Here is a 21,222-nt window from a genome sequence, read left to right on the forward strand (position 1 = left end):
CCAATCAGCCGGCGAGGAGGGCCGTGACGTACCGCGAGGGGGCGGGACTTGGGGGAGCAGTGACGTCAGAGGAGGCCGAAGTAGGGGAGGAGCGGCGGACGGGGAGCGGAGGTAACATGGGGCTGGTGAGGGGGGGGATTGAGCAGGGGAGAAGAAGCCACTTGGGGGGCGGGAAGCAGCAGGGCCGATCCGGAAGGTTGGCGGAGTTGGGGAGGGGTGGGGTTACCTCTCTTTTGGGGGGTCCCTCTCTCCTGCCTACCACACCTTTATCTCTCTCCTCCCCCCCCCATCTTGTAGGGGAGGCGGCTGGAGCAGCCCTTTCCCCCTCCTTCCTCACTCCCCTTCCCCGTCTCACCAGGGCCGTGGCCTTTTGTCCTGGATTCGCCGGCTTTCCCCGGAGAAGAGGACCCACCCCACCCCCCCACCCCGCGGCCATTCACCATGTCCACCTTCAGGCAGGAGGATGTGGAAGAGCACTATGAGATGGGCGAGGAGCTGGGCAGGTGAGCGGGCTACAGGACTCGCCCGGGGACCCCGTGGGTGGAGGAGAGGGAAGCCCCTGAATGGAGGGTAGCCCCAGGATGAGCCTAAACCTGATGCTTTTGAGTGGCCACCTTGGTGGCAACCTTAATCCAAAGCCTTCCTCCTCCTCCTCTGTGGGAGACGAGCTAGATTCTCCGAGTTCGGCTTCCTAAGAGGCTAGATAAAGGGGAAAGGGCGAGGAAGCGGTGACACGAGCCCAATCAATCATATTTACTGAGCGCTTACTATGTGCAGAGCGCTGTACTAAGCGCTTGGGAAGTACAAATTGGCAACATCTAGAGACAGTCCCTACCCAACATGGGGAGCCCAAGGTAACCGGAGTGCCAGTGTGAACCCAGATAGAGGCCTGTCCTGTTGTCGTGAACACCAAGTTTCGAGTTGGCTGTTTCAGTAGAGGGGCTGGCTTCCTGCGTGTTTGTTCTCTTGCTTGGTATCTGGGGTCCATCTCTTTCCCATGGAGCCCAAGGCCTTTTATGGTGAGGTCAGCCCTCTCAATAAAACCGTGCGCCACTCAGCAACCCCGTGAGATCACCAGATGAAAATGTAAATCATCAAGAAGCCTGGCCCAGTGGAAAGAGCCCGGGCCTGGGAGTCAGAGGACCTGGGTTCTAATCCCGGCTCCGCTTGTCTGCTGTGGGAACTTGGGCAAGTCACGTCACGTCTCTGGGCCTCAGTTCCCTCATCTAAAAATTGGGGATTAGCTCCTCCTCCCTCCCGTTGGACTGTGAGCCCAACGGGGGACATATCGCTCCCCTGTCCCTTCGTCGCTCTCGCACCACTAACCCACAGCCAGCCTTGGATCACCTCCACTGTCCACCTCCTTGGCTCTTATGCTCGAGCCACTGAACGCTGCTGGCGGAAATCTAAACATCAGGCCGACCTTGTCCACTTCAAGTTTCTCCTTTCTTACCTTAACTCTGCCCCCTCCTCTGCCTGGCAAAACTATTTCTCTTCCCTTATTTACCCCCATGCCCATCACCCTTGCCAGTTGTTCCAGATATTTAATGCCCTCCTCAGGCCCCCTGACATCCGTCCTCAGCCCCCAAGGATCTGGCCGTCTATTTCATTAAGAAAATTAACACCATTAGGTGTGAGCTCCCCAAAATCACCTCTTCCCCTCCTCTCGGCCCCTCCTTCAACTTTCCCATCCTATCCAGCAGTATCTTCAGAGGAGATCTCTTGCCTCCTCTCAAGTGCCACCCCTTCCATATGCGCATTGGACCCAATTCCTTCACACCTTATAAAAACACTCACCCCTTCTCTCCTTCCCTCCTTAACTACCATCTTCAACCTTCACCGTCTTCAACAGTGGCTTCTTCCCCACTGCCTTCAAACATACCCACGTCTCTTTTCTGGTCTCTCCCTTGACCCCACAGCCCCCTCCAGTTATTGCCCCATCCTACCCTTCCTCTCCAAACTCCTTGAGCGAGTCATCTACACTCACTACCTTGAATTTTTCTCCTCCAACTCTCTCCTGTACCCCCTCTAATCTGGCTTCCCTCCCCTTAACTCCACTGAAACTGCCCCCTCGAAGGTCACCAATGACCTCCTTCTTTCCAAATCCAACGGCTCCTACTCCATCCTAATCCTCCACTACCTCTCAGTTGCTTCTGACACTGTGGACCATCCTCTCCTCAATACGTTATCCAACCTTGGCTTCACTGACTCCATCCTCTCCTGGTTCTCCTTTTATCTCTCTGGCCATTCATTCTCAGTTTCCTCCTCCCCCTCCTATCCCCTAACTGTAGGGGTCCTTCAACGTTCAATTCTTGGTCCCCTTGTATTCCCCATGTCCACTCACTCTCTTGGAGAACTAGTTTGCTTCCACAGCTTCAACTATCATCTCTATGCGGATGACACCCAAGTCTATATCTCCTTCCCTGTTCTTCCCTCCAGGCTCGCATCTCGTCCTGCCTTCAGGACATCTCCTCTTGGCTGTCCTCCCGCCACCTCAAACTCAACTTGTCCAAGACAGAGCTCCTTATCTTCCCTCCCCAACCCTGTCCTCTCCCAAATTTTCCCACCACTGGGAAAATCCTTCCTTCCTTCTCACAAGCCCGCAAACGTGGTGTCATCCTTGACTACACTCTCTCATTCACCCCACATATCCAATCCATCTCTAAATCCTGCTGGTCTCACCTTCACAGTATCGCCAAGATCCGCCCTCCCCTCTCCGTCCAAACCGCCACCACGTTAGTACAATCACTCATCCCTCCCGACTGGCTTACGGCATCAGCCTCCTTTCTGACCTCCCAACCTTCTGCCTCTCCCCACTTCAGTCCATACTTCACTCCGCTGCCCGGATTATCCTTCTACAGAAACGTTCAGGGCATGTCACCCCCTTCCTCAAAAATCTCCAGTGGTTGCCTATGAACTTGCATATCAAAAAGTCCTCACTATTGGCTTCAAAGCTCTTCATCACCTTGTCCCTTCTTACCTCACCTCCCTTCTCTCCTTCTACATCCCAGCCAGCACACTCCACTCCTCTGGTGCTAACCTTCTCACTGTGCCTCAATCTCACCTGTCTCGCCACCGAGCCCTGGCCCACGTCCTACCTCTGGCTTGGAACGCCCTCCCTCCTCAAATCCGCCGAACAATCACTCTTCTCCCCTCCCCTCCTTCAAAGCCCTACTGAAGGCACACCTCCTCCAAGAAGCCTTCCCAGACTAAGCCCCTTTTCCTCAGCTCCCCCTCCCTTCCGTGTCACCTTGACTTACTCCCTTTGCTCTTCCCCCTCAGCCCCACAGCACATATGAATAATTCTGTTTATATTGATGCCTATTATTTTGATGTCTGCCTCCCCCCCTCTAGACTATAAGCCCGCTATGGGCAGGGATTGTCTCTCTTTATTGCTTATTGTACTTTCCAAGCGCTTAGTACAGTACACTGCACACAGTAAGCACTCAATAAATATGATTGAATGAATGAATGAATGAATGAGTGGACTGTGTCCAACCATAGTAAGTGCTTAACAAATACCTCATGCTCATCTTGGGTACCAATCCAGGCAGTCTTTAACTAAAGAAATTTTGAATTAAGGCAGATGGTCTTTACATTTTTCACTTTTTGCCCGCTCTTTCATCTTTATAATGCATTATTTTCGACATGACCACCCTAGCTTACTTAATCGCATCTCTGGAAATGCGGGCAGTGATGGTCGGGTGGCGGACGGGGGTCGGGAGGGAGAAAAGAGAAGCAGCGTGGCTCTGTGGAAAGAGCCCGAGCTTTGGAGTCAGAGGTCATGGGTTCAAATCCCGGCTCAGCCAACTGTTAGCTGTGTGACTTTGGGCAAGTCACTTCACTTCTCTGTGCCTCTGTTACCTCATCTGTAAAATGGGGATTAAAACTGTGAGCACCCCCGGCGACAACCTGATCACCTTGTAACCTCCCCGGCGCATAGAACAGTGCTTTGCACATAGTAAGCGCTTAACAAATAACATTATTATTATTATTATTAAAAGCCACAGTTTAGAGCGTGGGTAGGGGGGTGGAATGGGAGAGACCAGAGCCTGGGAAGAAGAGACTGCCTGGTTACCAGGAGAGTCACCAGGACCCTCGGGTAGATCCAAGATTATTAGGTAGGACACAGTCCATGTCCCACAGTCCCACATGGGATTTACAGTCTTAATCACCATTTTACAGATGAGACAATTGAGGCACAGAAGTGAAGTGACTTGCCCAAGGTCACTCAGCAGATAAGTGGTAGAGCTGGGATTAGAGCCCAGGTGTCCTTCCTGATTCCCAGGCCCGTGCCCTTTCCGCTAGGCCATGCTGTTTCCCGTGCCGTGCTGGCTTGACAATGGCAGCAGAATGCTTGGAGGAAACAGTTGATGCCCTCTTTGAAATCCAGCTGGGGAGGAGGCCCTAGGCCGAGAAGAAGGCCGCCGCTCCTTTTTTTTTTAATGGCATTTGTTAAGCTCTTAATATGTGCCAAGCACTGTACTAAGTGCTAGAGTAGACACAAATGAATCAGGTCAGACCAGTCCCTATTGCACTGGGGCTCATAATATAAGGGGAAGGGAGAACAGGTATTTAATCGCCATTTTTACAGATGAGAAAATCGAGGCCCAGAGAAATGAAATGATTTGCCCAAGGTCATGCAGTGGGCAAGTGGCAAAACCAGGATCCTCTCACTCTAGGCCTGTACTCCTTCCACTAGACTACACTGCTTATTCAGCTGTTGACCTCCCCCCGCACTGATCATCTCTTTCCTTCCCTCTCAACCAACCCGCCTTCTTCCTCCAACTCTCCCCATCCCACCCTGGCCCAGCTCCAGCCCCCAACAATTTGCAGTCCCGGAAGGCGGCTGCTGCAAATGGTGGAAGGGGGTGGGTGGCTGAGGTGGCGGCAGCAGCAGCTGTTAATAAAAGCTTGAAGAATTGAAATGAAAGAGGAAGGCCATGGCGGGGGACATGGTGGGAGGGACTGAGAGATGGAGGTGGTTTGGGGAAGGTGGTCAGGAAAGCTGGGGGGTGGGTCAACGTGAGTTGCCCAAAAACATGACTTGTGCTGCACTGACAGGTAACTTCAGTGGCAATGAGAAGAAGGATAGGTAGGTGCCTGATTTTTTTTTTTTTTTTTGGTGTGTGTGTGATTGATTGCTTTGGAGCTGGCTTTGGTCAGAGAGAAAAGGTAGCTGGAGAAAGTAATACTCCTCTTCTCTCCCAAGGTCTTTTGCTCTTGACTTCAGTTCTGACCCATTAGTTAGGCCAGTTTTAGAAATAACTTAGAATTTCACCTGAACCTATCTCCTTCCTCACTTTCTCTGTGTCCCCCATACCCTTACTTCAACCTGAATCAGGGTGTGATTAAAATCAACACACATCTTTCTCTCCTCACCCATCTTCCCTCTCCCACCGCGACCAGATCGGGTCTTATGTGGGAAGACACTCCTGGGTCCAGACCCCCATGTATCTTTTCTTTTTTTTAGGGCCCTGTGGTGAGAGTGAGAGCCATTTTATCCCTCCTTCTGGCTACCCCGGTTCCTGTTCCCTATTTTAGAAGGCGGTGCCCTCCCCCCACCCCTGTGTCTTGGGATGAGGCCGCCGATTTCCCCCCTATGCGGCGGTTGTTGGTTTCCCCAGCCCAGTGGGAAAAGTGGATTGATGGTTCGGGGGGAGCCCCAGGAATCGAGGGGAGCGGGACGTCTTCTGCTTCCCCGGGAGCTTTTGGGGATGGTATTACTTCCGCTTTTCCAACCTCTTCTCCTAGCGGTCAGTTTGCAATTGTGAGGAAGTGTCGGCAGAAGAGTAACGGGCTGGAGTACGCGGCCAAGTTCATTAAGAAGCGTCGCCTGTCGTCCAGCCGGCGGGGGGTGAGCCGGGAAGAGATCGAGCGGGAAGTGGACATCCTGAGGGAGATTCAGCACCCCAACATCATCACCCTCCATGACATCTTTGAGAACAAGACGGACGTGGTGCTGATCCTGGAGCTGGTCTCTGGCGGGGAGCTCTTTGACTTTCTGGCTGAGAAAGAGTCCCTGACTGAGGAGGAGGCCACACAGTTTCTGAAGCAGATCCTCGATGGGGTCCACTACCTGCACTCTAAGCACATTGCCCACTTTGACCTAAAGGTGAGTCTCGCTCCCTTGCCCCCAGACTCAGCCTTACAGGCTCAGAGCAAACGAGGCTGCTACTGCTGTCGAATGGGAGCTCTCCTTCTACCCCCCATCCCCAGTCCGGGACCTGAGAGGGTAACACCAAACCCCTGGGGTCTGACGACTTGTTCTTCCGTAGCCTGAGAACATCATGCTTCTGGACAAGAACGTGCCCAATCCTCGCATCAAGCTGATCGACTTTGGCATTGCCCACAAAATTGAGGCAGGGAATGAGTTCAAGAACATCTTTGGGACCCCAGAGTTCGTGGGTGAGAGACTTCATTCAGTCGTATTTATTAAATGCTTACTGGGTGCAGAGCACTGTACCCAAATGCTTGGGAAAATAATTTTCCTCCATATGGGGTGGGAAGGGTGGGAAAGGGAAGCCAGGCTCCAGAGTGATTTCTTTTTCCTGGCTGGGGGAGAGGGGGCACCAGTGCCATTCTCGCCTGGGTATTTTTTTTTAATGGTATTTGTTAAGCAGTTACTATATGTCAGACACTTTTCTAAGCGCTGTGCAAGTTGATCAGGCCAAACACAGGCCGATCCTACGTGGGACTCACAGTCAAGTAGGAGAACAGCATTGAATTCCCATTTCACAGTTGAGGAAACCGAGACAGGCCTAGAGAAGTGAAGTGACTTGCGCAAGGTCACCCAGCAGACAAGAGGCAGAGCCAGGATTAGAACCCAGGTCCTCAGGCTCCCAGGACCATGCTATATCCTGTAGACCATGCTGCTTTCCCAGGGCTTCGTACAGTGCTCTGCCCACAGTGAGTGCTTTTGTTGCATAGCTTTTTTTTTTTTTAATGGTATAGCTATGTGCCAGACACTGTACTAAGCCCTGGGGTGGATACAAGGTCATCAGGTTGGACACAGTCCCTGGCTTACTTGGGGCTCACAGTCTTAGTCCCCATTTCGCAGATGAAGGAACTGAGTCACAGAGAAGTGAAGTGGCTTGCCCAAGGTCACCCAACAGACAAGTGGCAGAGCTGGGTTTAGAATGCAGGTCCTCTGACTCCCAGGCTCCACTAAGCTACACTGCTTCCCCTCTATTATTTTGACTACCACTGGCCCAACTCTCTGACCCTCCCTAGACCTTCCACTTAGATGCAGAGGAGCCCAAGTTCTGGAGGTCCAGATACCATTTCAGATTGCCTATCCACCCGGTTCAACCTTATCATCATCAGTCGTATTTATTGAGCGCTTACCCTGGTTCTCCCCGGCTCGACTGCCTCTTGGGGTTTTGAAAGCCGAAGGGGTTGAATCTTTTTTGGGTGGGAGCGCTGGGGGTGTCATACTTGAGACTGATCCATCTCCTCCTCTTTCACCAAGCTCCTGAGATCGTGAACTACGAGCCCCTGGGGCTAGAGGCTGACATGTGGTGAGTATGACTTCCTTTGAAGCGAGTTCAACCCACTGCCCTGTTTTAGTGATTGTAGTATTTGTTAAACGCTTAAGATGTGTCAAGTGCCGTTCTAAGCACTGGGGTAGATTCAGGCTAATCAGATCGGACACAGTCCCTGTCCCACAAGGGGCTCACGCTCTAAGTCGGAGGGAGGACAGGTATTGAATCCCCATTTTACAGTTGAGGAAACTGAGAGGCACAGAGAAGTGAAGTGACTTGCCTGGGGTCACGCAGCTAGCAATCGGATTAGAACCCAGGTCTTCTGACTCTAAGGCCACGCTGCTTCCCGTGATGGGTGACTCCCGTAACTTCTGAGCCCATCAAGCCTAGCCTCAGGAATCGGACTTCAAGAGAGAGAGAGGGAGGTCAGTAGGAGATAGAGATTTTTTTGGGTTAAGAAGGTCTCTCCTTCTGCCCCTTCCCCCCCACAGGGCTTATCATACTCTTTGCATTTCCCAAAAGTCCTGTTATGTGAGGGTATTCTTACACCTTGGAAAATAATTGTGGCGGCTCAAGGGTCCATTTCAGGAAACCCAGTCCTCTTTTCTCCTCCGGCTCTCCTTTTTTTAAAACGGTGTTTGTTAAGCGCTTACTAGGTGCCACTGTACTGTGGCACTGTGGATAGATAAAAGATAATCAGGTTGGACACAGTCCATGTCCCCCATGGGGCTCAAAGTCTTAACCCGCATTTTGCAGATGAGGTAATTAAGCACAGGGAAGCTAAATGACTCCCCCAAGGTCACACAGCGGACAAGCGGTGGAGCCGGAATTAGAACCCAGGTCCTTCTGAGTCTCAGGCCCGTGCTCCATCCACTAGGCAACACTGCTGGTCTCCTGAGGGCATGAAGTACCTTAGCCCTCTTTCTGAGCTCTTGGGGTTCTGTCTCTTGCCAGTGGCATATCTGGGTTGCGGAGGTGGCCAGCTGTGACCAAGTTTCTCTTTTCTCCCTTCTTAGGAGCATTGGAGTGATCACCTACATCCTGTGAGTACCTGGAGGTTCAATTCCCTCATTTCCCTTTGTTAAAGAGAAGGCGCGGGAGACAGTGACTCTACTTGACCATTTGCCCTCCTCAGGGGCAAGTCCTAGCTAGTCAAGCTTGGACCCTTAGTATATCCTTTGAAGCAGCAAGGAAAGGGCCAGATTCTTTGCTGTCCCCGTATTCTTCCATCTGTTTCTCCCAGCTTCCACCCAAGTGGCAATGTGGGAAACCGAGCTTGGGGACCAGGGCCCCTGGCCTAGGTGAGCGCCAACCTCTGACAGGGTGCGTGTGTGTGTGTGTGTTGTCCAGTTTAAGCGGCGCATCTCCATTCTTGGGTGAAACCAAACAAGAGACCCTGACCAACATCTCGGCGGTGAACTATGATTTTGATGAGGAATATTTCAGTAACACCAGCGAGCTGGCCAAGGACTTCATCCGCCGACTACTCGTCAAGGACCCCAAGTACGAGGTTCTGGGGATGGGGGCGGGGGCAACAGCTGCACCGTCCCTTGTGGAGAGGGAAAGGCCAGGGAAGCCGCGGGCCTAATGATGAATAATAACAGTAATAATTGTATTTTTTTAAGCGCTTACTTAAGTGCCGAACACCATGTTGGATGCTGGGGTAGATACAGTGTAAGCAGATGTAAGCCCACGTGGGGCTCACAATCTAAACCGGAGGGAGAACAGGTATGCTGGGGTAGATACAGTGTAAGCAGATGTAAGCCCACGTGGGGCTCACAGTCTAAACCGGAGGGAGAACAGGTATCGGAATCCTCATTTTACAGATGAGGACAAAGAGGCACAGAGAAGTGAAGCGACCTGCCCGATGTCACACAGCAGACAGTTGCCAGAGTAGGGATGAGAACCCCAAGTTCCGTCAGGGGCCCCCCAGGCCCGTGTCCTTTCCACTAGGTCACGCTGCTTCCCCAGGTTAAGTTGGTTGATTTTTATTGCCTGGGTCAGAAGACTGGGGAGATGAAGTGGTGAGTGTGAATTGGCCGGGATTGGCTCGGGTAGGAGCCGAGAGTTCTTGGAATTCCAGTTCCAGCTCGCACTGACTTGGATCAGGCACTGCTCACCTGCCACCTCAGTTTCCCCAGTCGTTAAACAGCACCTGAATCCCCATCTCCTCCTTGAAGGAATGCCTTAATCTTGCAAGTAAATCTCACTAAATCCCATCTCAGCTTTTCCACAGGCTCCAATCAGTTAATCAGTGGTATTTCTTGAGCGCTTTCTTGGTGCAGAGCCCTGTACTGAGCACTCGGGAGAAGACAGCACAGTAGAGTTGGAAGACCCGATCCTTGCCCTTAAGGAACCTAGGGTCTACTGTGTCAGAGCCCTGCGCTAAGCACCCGGTAGAGGACCACATAGTTGTTGGTAGACCTGAACCTTTCCCTCAAGGAGTTTACAGTCTGCTGGGTTCTGGGCCCCGTATTCAGCGCTCAGGAGGGAACAACACAGTAGATCCTTGCCCTCAAGGAGCTTCTGGTCTGCCGTGCATAGAGCCCTGTACTAAGCTCTCGGGAGAGGACGACACAGTAGAGTTGGTTGACGCGATCCCGGCCCTCAAGGAGCCATGGAGAAGCTCTTCCCTCATTCCCCGCCCGCAGACAGTGAAATGAAATACCCGATTTTGCCTCCGAGCTACAGGCCTGGGGCCTTGTGGCTCTCTCTTCCAGCCCAAGGGCTCTGGAGATCCTGGGCGGGAGGGGAGGTGCCGAGTCAGGCCAGGGAGCAGGAATGTAATGCTGCTCTTGTTCCAGGAAGAGGATGACCATTGCCCAGAGCCTGGAGCACTCCTGGATTAAGGTGAGGAGATGGGGAGTCTCCGGAGCACAGTCTCCAGGGCCGGCAGTTTCAGGAAGTCACCCTGTGCCCATTGGCACAGTCCATCCCAGGGTTGGCCCAAGAGCGGGCCCGGGGTGAGGACCCGAGGGAGTGACCGAGCCAAGCCTCGGGGCCCCCTGCCACCTGACGCTCTGTGGCTCCAGAAAAGCGGCATTGCAGCTTGTATAAGGCGCTGCCCCATAATGTCTTTCCTCTCGTGGCCCGGTCCTCGCCGAATCCCCACTGACCTACTCGCTCATTGAGTCTTGCCTTCATCCTCCCCTCCCTCCCGCCCCCCGCCAGGTGATCAAGAGGAGGAACGTGCGGAACGAGGACAGCGGCAAGAAGCCCGAGCGGCGGCGGCTGAAGACGACCCGGCTCAAGGAATACACCATCAAGTCCCACTCCAGCATGCCTCCCAACAACACCTACATCAACTTCGAGCGCTTCTCCAAGGTGCTGGAGGAAGTGGCGGCGGCCGAGGAGGGCCTGAAGGAGCTGGAGCACAGTAAGAAGCTCTTCCGGGAGGACATCGAGGCCCTGACCTCCATCTATGAAGAGAAGGAGGCCTGGTACAAGGAGGAGAACGAGAGCATCGGCCAAGACCTGCGGCAGCTCCGCCAGGAGCTCCACAAGACGGAGGCCCTGAAGCGGCAGACCCAGGAAGAGGCCAAGGGGGCCCTGCTCGCCGCCAACGGGCTCAAGCGGGGCTTCGGGCGGCTGGAGAACCGCTACGAGGCCCTGGCCAAGCAGGTGGCATCGGAGATGAGGTTCGTCCAGGACCTGGTGCGGGCCATGGAGCAGGAGAAGCTGCAGGAGAGCGACTGCGGCATCCGCTAGCAGCCCCGACCACCTCCGGCGGGGGGCTGAGCGGGGGCGGCATTCTCCTTCGTGGCCGTCTCCTGCGGGCAGCAGCCCGGACTGGTTCCGTACGGATGGCTAGAGAGACCAGTGAAGCTTCTCATTTGTTTTCTTCTTCCTCTTCCCAGTGTACATGGGAAATTTCCACTTGTTCCTGCACCAGGAGGGGAGCGGGCTTAGGCGGACAGGTTTAGTTCAAATCGTAACTCGATTCTAGGGCTAAGGAAATTTTCTTTTCAACTTCCTTTTCAAATCTGTTTGTCGAAGTATAAGCACCTTTAGGACAAATGGCTTTTTTTTTCCCCCTCCTCTGGTCCGGAATGGGCCCCGCCCTGCCCCGACCCCTGTCCCTACACTCTCGACAGAGTGGACTCCCCTCTCCCTTTTCTTGCTCCCTCCCTTCTCTGGCCAGTTGAATACTCACGTAGTGGATGATATACTCACAGTAGCGGGACCCGATCTGTACCTGTTATATATGGCTATAATTGGACTCGGGTCCTGGAACAATGTAATGCACACAACGTATGCGGTAATGCATCATGAATAAAATAAAGTTTTATACCTATAGGATGCTTGGGTCGTGTCGGGTTTGGGGGCATCGTATTTCTTATGGCCAAAGCAGTTGTCAGTCGTATTTATCGAGCGCTTACTGTGTGCCGAGCACCGTACTAAGCGCTTGGGAGAGTACAATACAACAATAAACAAACACATTCCCTGCCCACAATGAGCTTGTCTAGAGGGGGAGACAGACATTAATAAAAATAAGTAAATTATCTTTGCTTCTAGTAGCCCGTCATAGATCTGCCAGGTTGAAATTCTTCCCGGCAGCACCTGAGAAGATTTCTGCAGCTGCAGGGGTGCACCTAGATCCAGAAGGGCTCCCAGCAACCTGACTTTATTTTAGAGCAGGAGCAGAAGAGCCGATCAAAAGGAAACCTGTGTGCAGTTGGTGCACAAACCATCATGCGACTTATGGCTCCCTGCGTGATATGTGGTATCATCTCATCGCGCTGGGTGCTAATACGATGGCCTGCGGTGCGACGAAGTCATAGCAACAGCTATTGCTGGCAACGTGGGTAGGGGATGGGCCAGATCTCCCGGGATCAGCCCCCCATCCCGAAGTAGGGGTCCAGATCTGTGGCTTGAGGGTGGCCAGCGTCCTGTAGCCCCCACATCTTCCTGTATCCCCTACCCCAGGCATGATGGGGCCCAAAGGCTCAATGCCACCTGGGGCAACTGAGGCTGTGTGCCGGCATGGTAGCGGTGTCACGTGCTGCGGAGAGGTGTCTGGGGGTTGGGGGGAAGGACTTGTCCAGGCTGTGGAGCCCCGTTTATCTCTAAAATGAGCCAGATTCGACTCTAAAAACAGATGTCTGCAACCTACGGCCCTAAAGGGCTCCATCTACCACAACAGGGCTACCTTGTTCTTCAACACTGAATTCTAGGATGCAGAAAGCCCTGATGTCTTCTGGCCACAGCCCAGAACTGACTCCTTCCAAAAGGATAAAGTGTTTCTGACGGTTCTTTTTATCACCCGCTGAGAATCCTGTCCCCTTTCCTGCTTCACCCTTTTAAGGAGTAGGGGAAGTACAAATCAAAATCAGGAAAAAAGCAGGGTCTCTGATTTCTTAGGATGAAAGGGGTGTAAAACTCAAGGTTTTACTATTTAGCCACCTCCATCCTGAAACTTCAATGCAGCCTGTCCCTGAACCAGACAGGAGAGGAGAGGAATCATTCATTCATTCAACTATTTATTGAGCACTTACTGTGTGCAGAGCACTGTACTAAGTGCTTGGGAAAGTACAATACAGCAATAAACAGTAACATTCCCTACCCACAACGAGTTTACAGTCTAGAGGGTGGGGGAGACAGACATCAATACAAATAAATAAAATTACAGCTATATACGTGAGTGCTGTGGGGCTGGGTGGGGTGTGGGGGGGGGAGTAAGTCAAGGCGACTCAAGGGAATGGGAGATGAGGAAAAGTGGGACTTAGTCTGGGAAGGCCTCTTGGAGGAGATGTGCCTTCAATAAGGCTATAAAATGGGGCGAGAGTAATTGTCGGATTTGAGGAGCTGGTGGGGGGGGGGCGGTCACGTAACTATTATGAATCCAGTTTGGGACCAGTTTGAAAAAAGTGGCTAATCTTTCCAGGGTCCCAGTCAAACCCTCCTGGCTGCCCCTTCACAAAATTTTCCGAATCGGTCCCCCACCTCATCCCCTTACTCTCGACCCCCAAAATAGATACTCTGCATTCAATAACTACTATTACCATTGCTAGGTAACTACTAGAGAAGCAGCGTGGCCCAGGGGAAAGAGCCCGGGCTTGGGAGTCGGAGGTCATGGGTTCAAATCCCAGCTCCGCCACTTGTCAGCTGTGTGACTTTGGGCACGTCACTTCACTTTTCTGGGCCTCAGCTGCAAAATGGGGATGAAGACTGTGAGACCCCCCCGTGGGACAACCTGATCGCCTTGTGACCTCCCCAGCACTTAGAACAGTGCTTTGCACATAATAAGCGCTTAGCAAATACCATTATTATTATTATTATTACTGTCCCCAACCTACAGGGGCCAATTTGGCTGGTTTTAGAGTGTAGCCACCAAGTGGCACTGTTGGGACAGTCAGTTCAGAAAACGTCGCTGGACCGTCCTTTCCCTTCCTCCAGATGGTATTTTTTTTTTTCCAATTTGAAAACCTGGAGTCTCTGCGTGGCAGACGAGAAGGAAAATCAGATCATCATCTGCGACGGGAGCCAAGGCAAGAGAGAGGGCAATTAGCAGAGGTAATCAAAAGAAGCTGCGTCGTCTAGTGGAAAGAACAAAAGGCCTGGGTGTTCGGGGGACCCGCTATACCCGCTTCTATCACTTGCCTTGTGCGTGACCTTGGGCAAGTTATTTCACTTCTTTGTGCCTCAGTTCTCTCATCTGCAAAATGGGGGTTCAATACCTGTGCTCCCTCCTACTTAGACTGTGAGCCCCAATCTGAACCTGATTATCTTGTATCTACCCCAGCATTTAGTACAGTGCTTGGCACATAGTAAGCGCTTAGCAAATACCACATTTATTATTTCCTAGACCATGAGCCCCATGTGGGATAGGAACAGTGTCCAGCCTGATTATACTCCAGTGCTTAGTACAGTGTTTGACACATAGTAAGTGCTTAACAAATACCATTATTATTATAATTATACCATTATTATTATTATTACTATTATCAGGGCATGTCACTTCCCTCAGAAATCTCCAGTGGTTGCCTATCTACCTCCATATCAAACAAAAACTCCTCACCATTGGCTTTAAAGCTCTCCAACATCTTGCCCCCCTCCTACCTCACCTCCCTTCTCTCTTTCTACAACCTACTTTGCTCCTCTGGTGCTAACCCGCTGACCCCTGGCCCACATCCTACCTCTGGCCTGGAAAGCCCTCCCGCCTCAAATCCGCCAGACAATTATTCTCCCCCGCTTTAAAGCCTTACTGAAGGCACATCTCCTCCAAGAGGCCTTCCCAGACTACGTCCCGCTTTTCCTCATCTCCCACTCTCTTCCATGTCACCCTGAATTGCTCCTTTTGCTCTTCCCCCCCTTCCTGCCTCACAACATTTATGCATATGTCTGTAATGTTATTTATTTATATTGCTGTCTCTCCCCCCCATTCTTTGAGCTCATTGTGGGAAGGGACTGTCTCTCTTAATTGCTGTATTGTACTTTCCCAAGTGCTTAGTACAGTGCTCTGCACATAGTAAGCACTCAATAAATACGACTGAATGATTGAATCTATCCCAGTGCTTGGCACATAGTAAGTGCTTAATAAATACCATTGTTAAGAACTTCATTAATCAAATACCATTAAGAACTCCATTAATCAGTAGTATTTATTGAGCACTTACTGTGTGCAGAGCACTGTACTAAGCGCTTGGGAGAGTACAACAGAGTTGGTAGACGTTCCCTGCCCACAACGAGCTTAGTCTAAAGAGAATACTGCAACCCCACATTCACTCCCGTTACATTCCTGTCAAATCAGTCCAAGCCCCCCTCAACTCAGCTTTCATGCTGCCATTTCCAACCCAGCAACTGCAAGACACAAACAGGCCTAGAAAAGTCCAGGAATGGGAGTTGAAACCTTTGAGTGAGAACATCCCCTCCTCTTCACTTCTCACAAATATTCCTGTTCTCTCACATTCTCAAGCTGAGCCTCCGCCTTCACCCTGGCTGATTGCTCCGAACAAGCAAATTGGATTTTAAAAATAGGGATATAAGATGTTCGATAAAGAGAGGGGTGACAGAGATAGGGTGAACGAGGGACAGAAATAAAAGAGTGGGGGAAAGTGAATAGAGAGATGAAATATTTTTCTCTTTTGTAGTATACTTTAGGTGGGCATCTTAAATACAGGCAAAAGAGAAGCAGCGTGGCCTAGTAGATAGAGCAGGGGCCTGGGAGTAGGAAGGACCTGGGTACTATTCTGAGCTCTGCCACCTGTCTGCTGTGTGACCTTGGGCAAGTCACTTGACTTCTCTGAGCCTCAGTTACCTCATCTGTAAAATGGGGATTAAGACTGTGAGCCCCATATGGGACATGGACTGTGTCCAATATGATTAGCTCTATCTACCCCACTGCTTAGTACAGTGCCTGGCATATAATAAGTCCTTTTTATATCTGTTAAATGTTAAATAACATAACCACCCCCCCAAAAAACCCCCCACCACTAAGCCTTCTCAAGGGGAGTGAATTCTCCCCTCCAGACTGTACGCTCATTGTGGGCAGGAAATTTGCCTACCAACTCTGTTGTAGTCTCCCAAGTGCTTAGTACAGTGCTCTGCGACAGTAAGTGCTCAATAAACACGACTGATGATAATGATGATGGCAACTACTATTCTCCATTGCCAACGAGTCCTCCTGGAGTCTCAGCGTGCTTCATACTATGGCCCAGCAGACCTGATTTTTGCAGCACAGCAGATCTGGGAGAAATATAGGAAGCAAGACTAAAATCGCTATACAGTTTTCAAAGGTCAGTCTTTGTGAGTTCACAGTGCGGTTGAGAAGCTGGAAAGGCCAGTGGGAGAATCCACAGACACATATCCTTAGATAAACTCTCCCAAATGCACATACAACGGACACTTTTACTGTAACCCTCCTTCTCCCCCTTCCTGCCCTGGAGGGGGTCAGGGCAAATTATGCAAACAGAGATGGGTATATACTTCAAAGGAATTCAGGAGGTGTGGCCAGAGCCACAGTACTATGTGCCAAGTACTGGAGAAGCAGATCAAACACAGTAGCTGCCCCACCTGTTTGCAGTCTAAGAAGAAGGGAGAATCTGTAGCTTATTCCTCTTTTTACAGCTGTGGAAAGTCAGTCCCGAAGAAGTCAAGTGGCTAGTCCAAGGTCACACAGCAGACAAGTGGGGGAGCTGGGCTCAAACCACAGGTCCTGCGACTCCGACTTGCCACTAAGCCACTCTGCTTCTCTGATGTGGCATGACTCCAAAACCCTGCAGTTTCTCTTACCTGCTCCAGCTGCCCCATTAAATTGGAAGCCCCTCCAGGGAAAGGATCATGTCTTTTAATTTTGTTGTTCCCAAGCAACTAGTACAGCTTTCTGTCCGGAGCTCATAGTCCTGATGAAGGTAGTACACATCAGATAGGGAAGAAAATTGGAACTCAAATGAGCAGGCCAGTTAATCAAGCTCCTTTTACTTCTCCTGCTCCCGGCATTTGGGGCAATTGACCTACTCACTAGCTTTTCCCTTGAAGCCAGAGAGGAAGAAACCCCATGAAAACATTCCAAATGGAGAAGCAAAAGATAGTCCATTTCTTTGAGGCCTACTGGCTGATTTTCTGGGCAGGTTCTTGATGCCCCTGGCCCTGTGGGACAAAGGCCACAGGGGGAGGGAGCTGCTTTCTCTGGCTGGAACTGACAGCTTGTAATCCCGTGTTTCTGATGACCAGCCAGCTGTCACAGTTTTGACCAAAGTTAGGAAGGCAGGAGACAGCGATCTGGGCTGCTATTAATAATCTTCTGCTGCATGTGATCTACCATAAAGCCAGAGCCTAAGGACCCAGAGAGTCCTGCAGTCTCCACCAGCCCGAGACCCTTAAAACACAATGTTGTGAGAAAAAAAAAGTAAGTACCAGACCATCCACAGGCAATAATAATAAACTTGAAATGCACCGTCAAACGTGGCTAAAAAGAAAGTTTAAAAAAAGGAGTGAAACAACAAAAAAAAAGACACCATTAAAGGAAATTCTGACACACAGATCCTTAATGGAGTTAAAATGTTGGGGCACTGCTTAGAATGAAAACCCTCGACATTTTAAGGCAAAGAAAAGCCTCGGGAAGAGGGGGCAGAGGGAGAGAAAGGAGGTTTGGGAGTGTGTGGTGTCTGTTGGTTTTTAAACTTGCAATCTTTTATGATGATTTATAATGCTAATTGTGGTATTTGTTAAGGACTTACTGGGTGCCAAGCACTGTTCGAAGCGCCGGGGTAGATCCAGGATAATCAGTCCCTGTTCCAGACGGGGCTCTTAATCTAAGTAATGATGGATAAATGTCCAAATGCTGACCCATGGGGTAGTTTGCCCCACTGTGCATGCCTGTTTGCGATCATACCTTGCCTGGAACAGAACCCGCAGGGTGTTCGGAGGACTGTGATTATGCTGCAGGTCCCCAGACTCCATTTCTTTATATGTTCCAGGGGAAAGTTGAGCTGGGTGTGGTGTGGTTTTTATGAACAGGGAAAGGAGGTGCTCTCGGTGGCATTTGTTATCTGGTTTTCAGTAAATTCATATTCCCTCTTCCTCACTCTTTGAAAGAGACAGACTCTTCCTGGATGTTTTGGTTTGTGGCGCTTGCTTTTGTGCCCTCTGGCTTCAGAGCAGTGTGGACGTGCAGGCAGCAACGTTAGCATGTTGCGGGTGGGTTGGGGGGAGAATTGGAGGCGTCACTGTTCTGCAAATTTTATGCCATTTCCAACGGGCCAGATCCGTTCTACAGCATCTGGTGTATAAGTCCCCATGGGAGTTTGCCATTGCAGGCACTTCAGTCGAAAGCCATGTGCGGCTGTCCCAGGGTCTGCATTTTGTCCTTATTTGCTTTGCTTTCTACCGCCCTGACTCTGGGAGGTTCAGGGGGGAGGAGGGTAGAGAAAGGCGTGTCCATCAGCCACCAGATGTGGGGGTCCTGCTGCCTAGAGACCGGCCCAAATAATGAATCGATTTCACGGATTCTTCTGCGCGGGCCGTGGGGAGAGGGGGAGGTCTGTGAGAGAAGAGCCAGGCTGGTCTCCTCCCTAAAAATCCCTTCCCCCTTTCGCTGAAAAGCTGGCACCTCTGCTACTTTGTGTTTTGGTTCACTCTTTGGTAAACTCGGAATATGTAGGATGCAGTGGGAAAAGGGGATGGGGCCAGACTTCAGGGAGTGATTTGCTTTTTGACATTTCCTGAATCAATCAATCAGTCAGTGGTATTTATTGAGGGCTTACTGTTTGCAGAACACGGTACTAAGCGCTTGGGAAAGTCCAATACAACAGAGTGGGTACATGCGATCCCTGCTCACAAGGAGGTTACAGTCTACAGGGTGGGGAGACGTTAAAATAGATAAGGGAGAGGGAAGTAAATAAAGTAGGGCTCAATCTCTGTCTCTGCCTCTCATCTGGCTCAGATGTACATGCCACCCTCATCCACTAACCTCTCCACTTTTCCTCTTGCCCAAGCCAAGCAAAATTTAAGTGCTTAGAACAGTGCTTTGCACATAGTAAGCGCTTAATAAATGCCATTATTATTATTATTATTATTAATGCTGTTGGAATGTTGCAGAGGCAAATGTCATGTCTCTTCCTCAGAGCAGGTGGTTGAAGTAGAGGGGCTGGAAATGAGTGGGGAAAAAGAGAGGTTATGGTTAGGAAAATGGCAGAAGAAATTCCTTCCTTCCCTTCAGAGGGGCCTAGAGGAGTCCAGGGGGAGACGGTGCGAAGGGGTTGAACTTGCATTGTTGAAGTTGGTGCAAGGGTCGATGAAAGGGGTCGTCAATGCTAAGGTGAACAGAACCCATTTTGCTCCCCAAACTAGGCTCCTGGGAGGTGTGCAGGAGCAGCAGTGGTGTTTACCGCAACATCAAATTCCTGCTGGAAGCCCTAAGGCTGGGATGCAGGTTGGGACCCAGGCCGGACCCTGAGCTAGGTACCCTCCCAGCCCCCACAGGATGGGAGAAAGTCAGCTTTCATCCTTCTGGCCTCACATGCCTCCTGGACTCAGTCACCGGGATCCAGCCCCTGGGTCTCCTGACAACTTCCCTCTCCCCCACCGTTCTTCACACTGTGTCCCCCTCACATGTCCCCATGTGAGTGATGGGGTGATGACAAGCCACCTGGCTGTTGACAAAGCCCTGGAGGGTTTTGCCTGCCGGAGTTTTTCCTGGAAAAGAGGGTGGGGGGGAGCAAGAGGGAGAGGAGGCAGGGGATGGTGTTGTGAATATTTGGTTTGGTCCGATCTGGCTGGAGCTGCTCCTGAGGTTGAGGTTCAGGGATCGGGTCTAACCGTGATTCCTCCACTTCTGCCAGGAGGCCCTAGAACAGCCTCCATCCCTCCTGCTGAAGTCTAAACAGGGGCAGAGAGAAGAGTGGCCAAGTGGGCTTCTCCATCATCCGACTGTTGTGCCCCGGGCCTGGTGAAGAGCCCCGGGGGGGATCTGGGAGGTGGTGGGTGGGCAGCGTTTCTCAAGCCTCTTCAGCACTTAGTACAGTGCTCTGCACCCAGTAAGCGCTCAATAAATATGATTGATTGATTCAGGCATGCCTCTAGCCTTTACTCCCCCTTCCCAGTGGAGCAGATGATGAGGAGCAGGTGGCGTCCCTAGAGAAGTTGAGCCCCATCCCAGTGAGGGATGTGTTGACCCTGAGCTCCAAGCTTGATGGGCAGGAGAGCACCTGTGTGTGTGTGTGTATGTGTTTGCGTGCACGCACGCCCACACGCGTGTGAGTGTTGATGGAGCAAAGCAGACAGCCTTATCCCCTCCCCCTGCCCTTGCTCTCCGTAGGATGTGGAGCCAGCCCAGTGCCCATTTACAGGAGTTGACTGAGGGAGTGTTGGTTTCATCATGACCCTACAAGCATGCAGGGCTGGCCCTAATTATAGTCCTCAACCCCTCTACCCTTCTGCTGGTGGAGAAGGTATCAGGCTTTTGAACAGGTCAGAGAGAACAGAGCAGCTGACGGCCACAGGAGGAGTTATCTCGGGACCTGGGAAGCTGGGCTGGGGTTCAGTCAGGAGTGACCTTGCCCTAAATCCGTTGCTCTCAACCACCCTCTGGAGTCAGCCAGGAATCCTGGCTCAAAATGCTCATTTGCAGGTCATCGTGGATGAAGTTACCTAGTGAGCTGAGGGGCCCTAGTTCCCAACTTTTAAGATAAAGAAACTAATCTCTTTATCTGACCCCGTTTAATACCGGAAACACATGAAATGCCATCAGGTCCCAGCTTTTAGACACATTGTTTTAAATGGTGTTTGTTAAGCACTTACTATGTGCCAGGGACTGTACTAAGTGCTGGGGTAGACACGAGGTCATCGGGCTGGACACAGCCCCTGTCCTACATGGGGCTCACAGTCTTAATACCCATTTTACAGATGAGATAACTGAGGCACAGAGAAGGGAAATGGTTTGTCTAAGGTCACACAGCAGATAGTGGTGGAGCCAGGATTGGAATGCAGTTCCTCTGACTCCCGGCCTGTGTTCTATCCACCAGGCCACGCTGCTTCTCATGTGCTCTCTCTCTTTCTCTCTGCTCCTCTCTCTTTCTCTCGTTCTCATAGATGCTAGATACAATACTGTGCTCTTCTGGGGACTCCAACAAATTCATAGAAAGATCTCCCTGGAAGCAAACCAGGTTGTCTGAATTGCCCTCCCCCTTTACTATCAAAATAATCTATGGCCAGGTTTGGCTTTCTTGTATATGACCAAGAAATACAAAGCCCTCTTCTTTGAAAGTACGCTCACACCTAATTTTTCATTGTCTCCTTA

General features: G+C 51.2%; 1 protein-coding gene and 1 long non-coding RNA gene across 3 annotated transcripts in view; both read left to right on the forward strand.

Annotated features, from left to right (window-relative positions):
- Positions 1-368: 368 nt before the first annotated feature.
- Positions 369-11,783, forward strand: DAPK3 (death associated protein kinase 3). Its single transcript, XM_038771537.1, has 8 exons — positions 369-503; positions 5,755-6,115; positions 6,279-6,408; positions 7,472-7,520; positions 8,501-8,527; positions 8,835-8,987; positions 10,289-10,334; positions 10,656-11,783. The coding sequence occupies exons 1-8, from the start codon at positions 442-444 to the stop codon at positions 11,190-11,192; spliced, it is 1,365 nt and encodes a 454-aa protein (XP_038627465.1). The 5' UTR covers positions 369-441; the 3' UTR covers positions 11,193-11,783.
- Positions 11,784-17,264: 5,481 nt separating this feature from the next.
- LOC119949095 overlaps positions 17,265-21,222 on the forward strand; it is an 82,599-nt gene continuing 78,641 nt past the window's right edge. The window contains exon 1 of one of the 2 annotated variants that reach the window (XR_005457166.1): positions 17,265-17,331. This is a non-coding gene — a long non-coding RNA (uncharacterized LOC119949095). The remainder of the gene's footprint in view (positions 17,332-21,222) is intronic. The other variant, XR_005457167.1, reaches the window with a different exon arrangement.

This window comes from Tachyglossus aculeatus, chromosome X2 (genome assembly GCF_015852505.1).
Source record: "Tachyglossus aculeatus isolate mTacAcu1 chromosome X2, mTacAcu1.pri, whole genome shotgun sequence".
Lineage (NCBI taxonomy): Eukaryota > Metazoa > Chordata > Mammalia > Monotremata > Tachyglossidae > Tachyglossus > Tachyglossus aculeatus.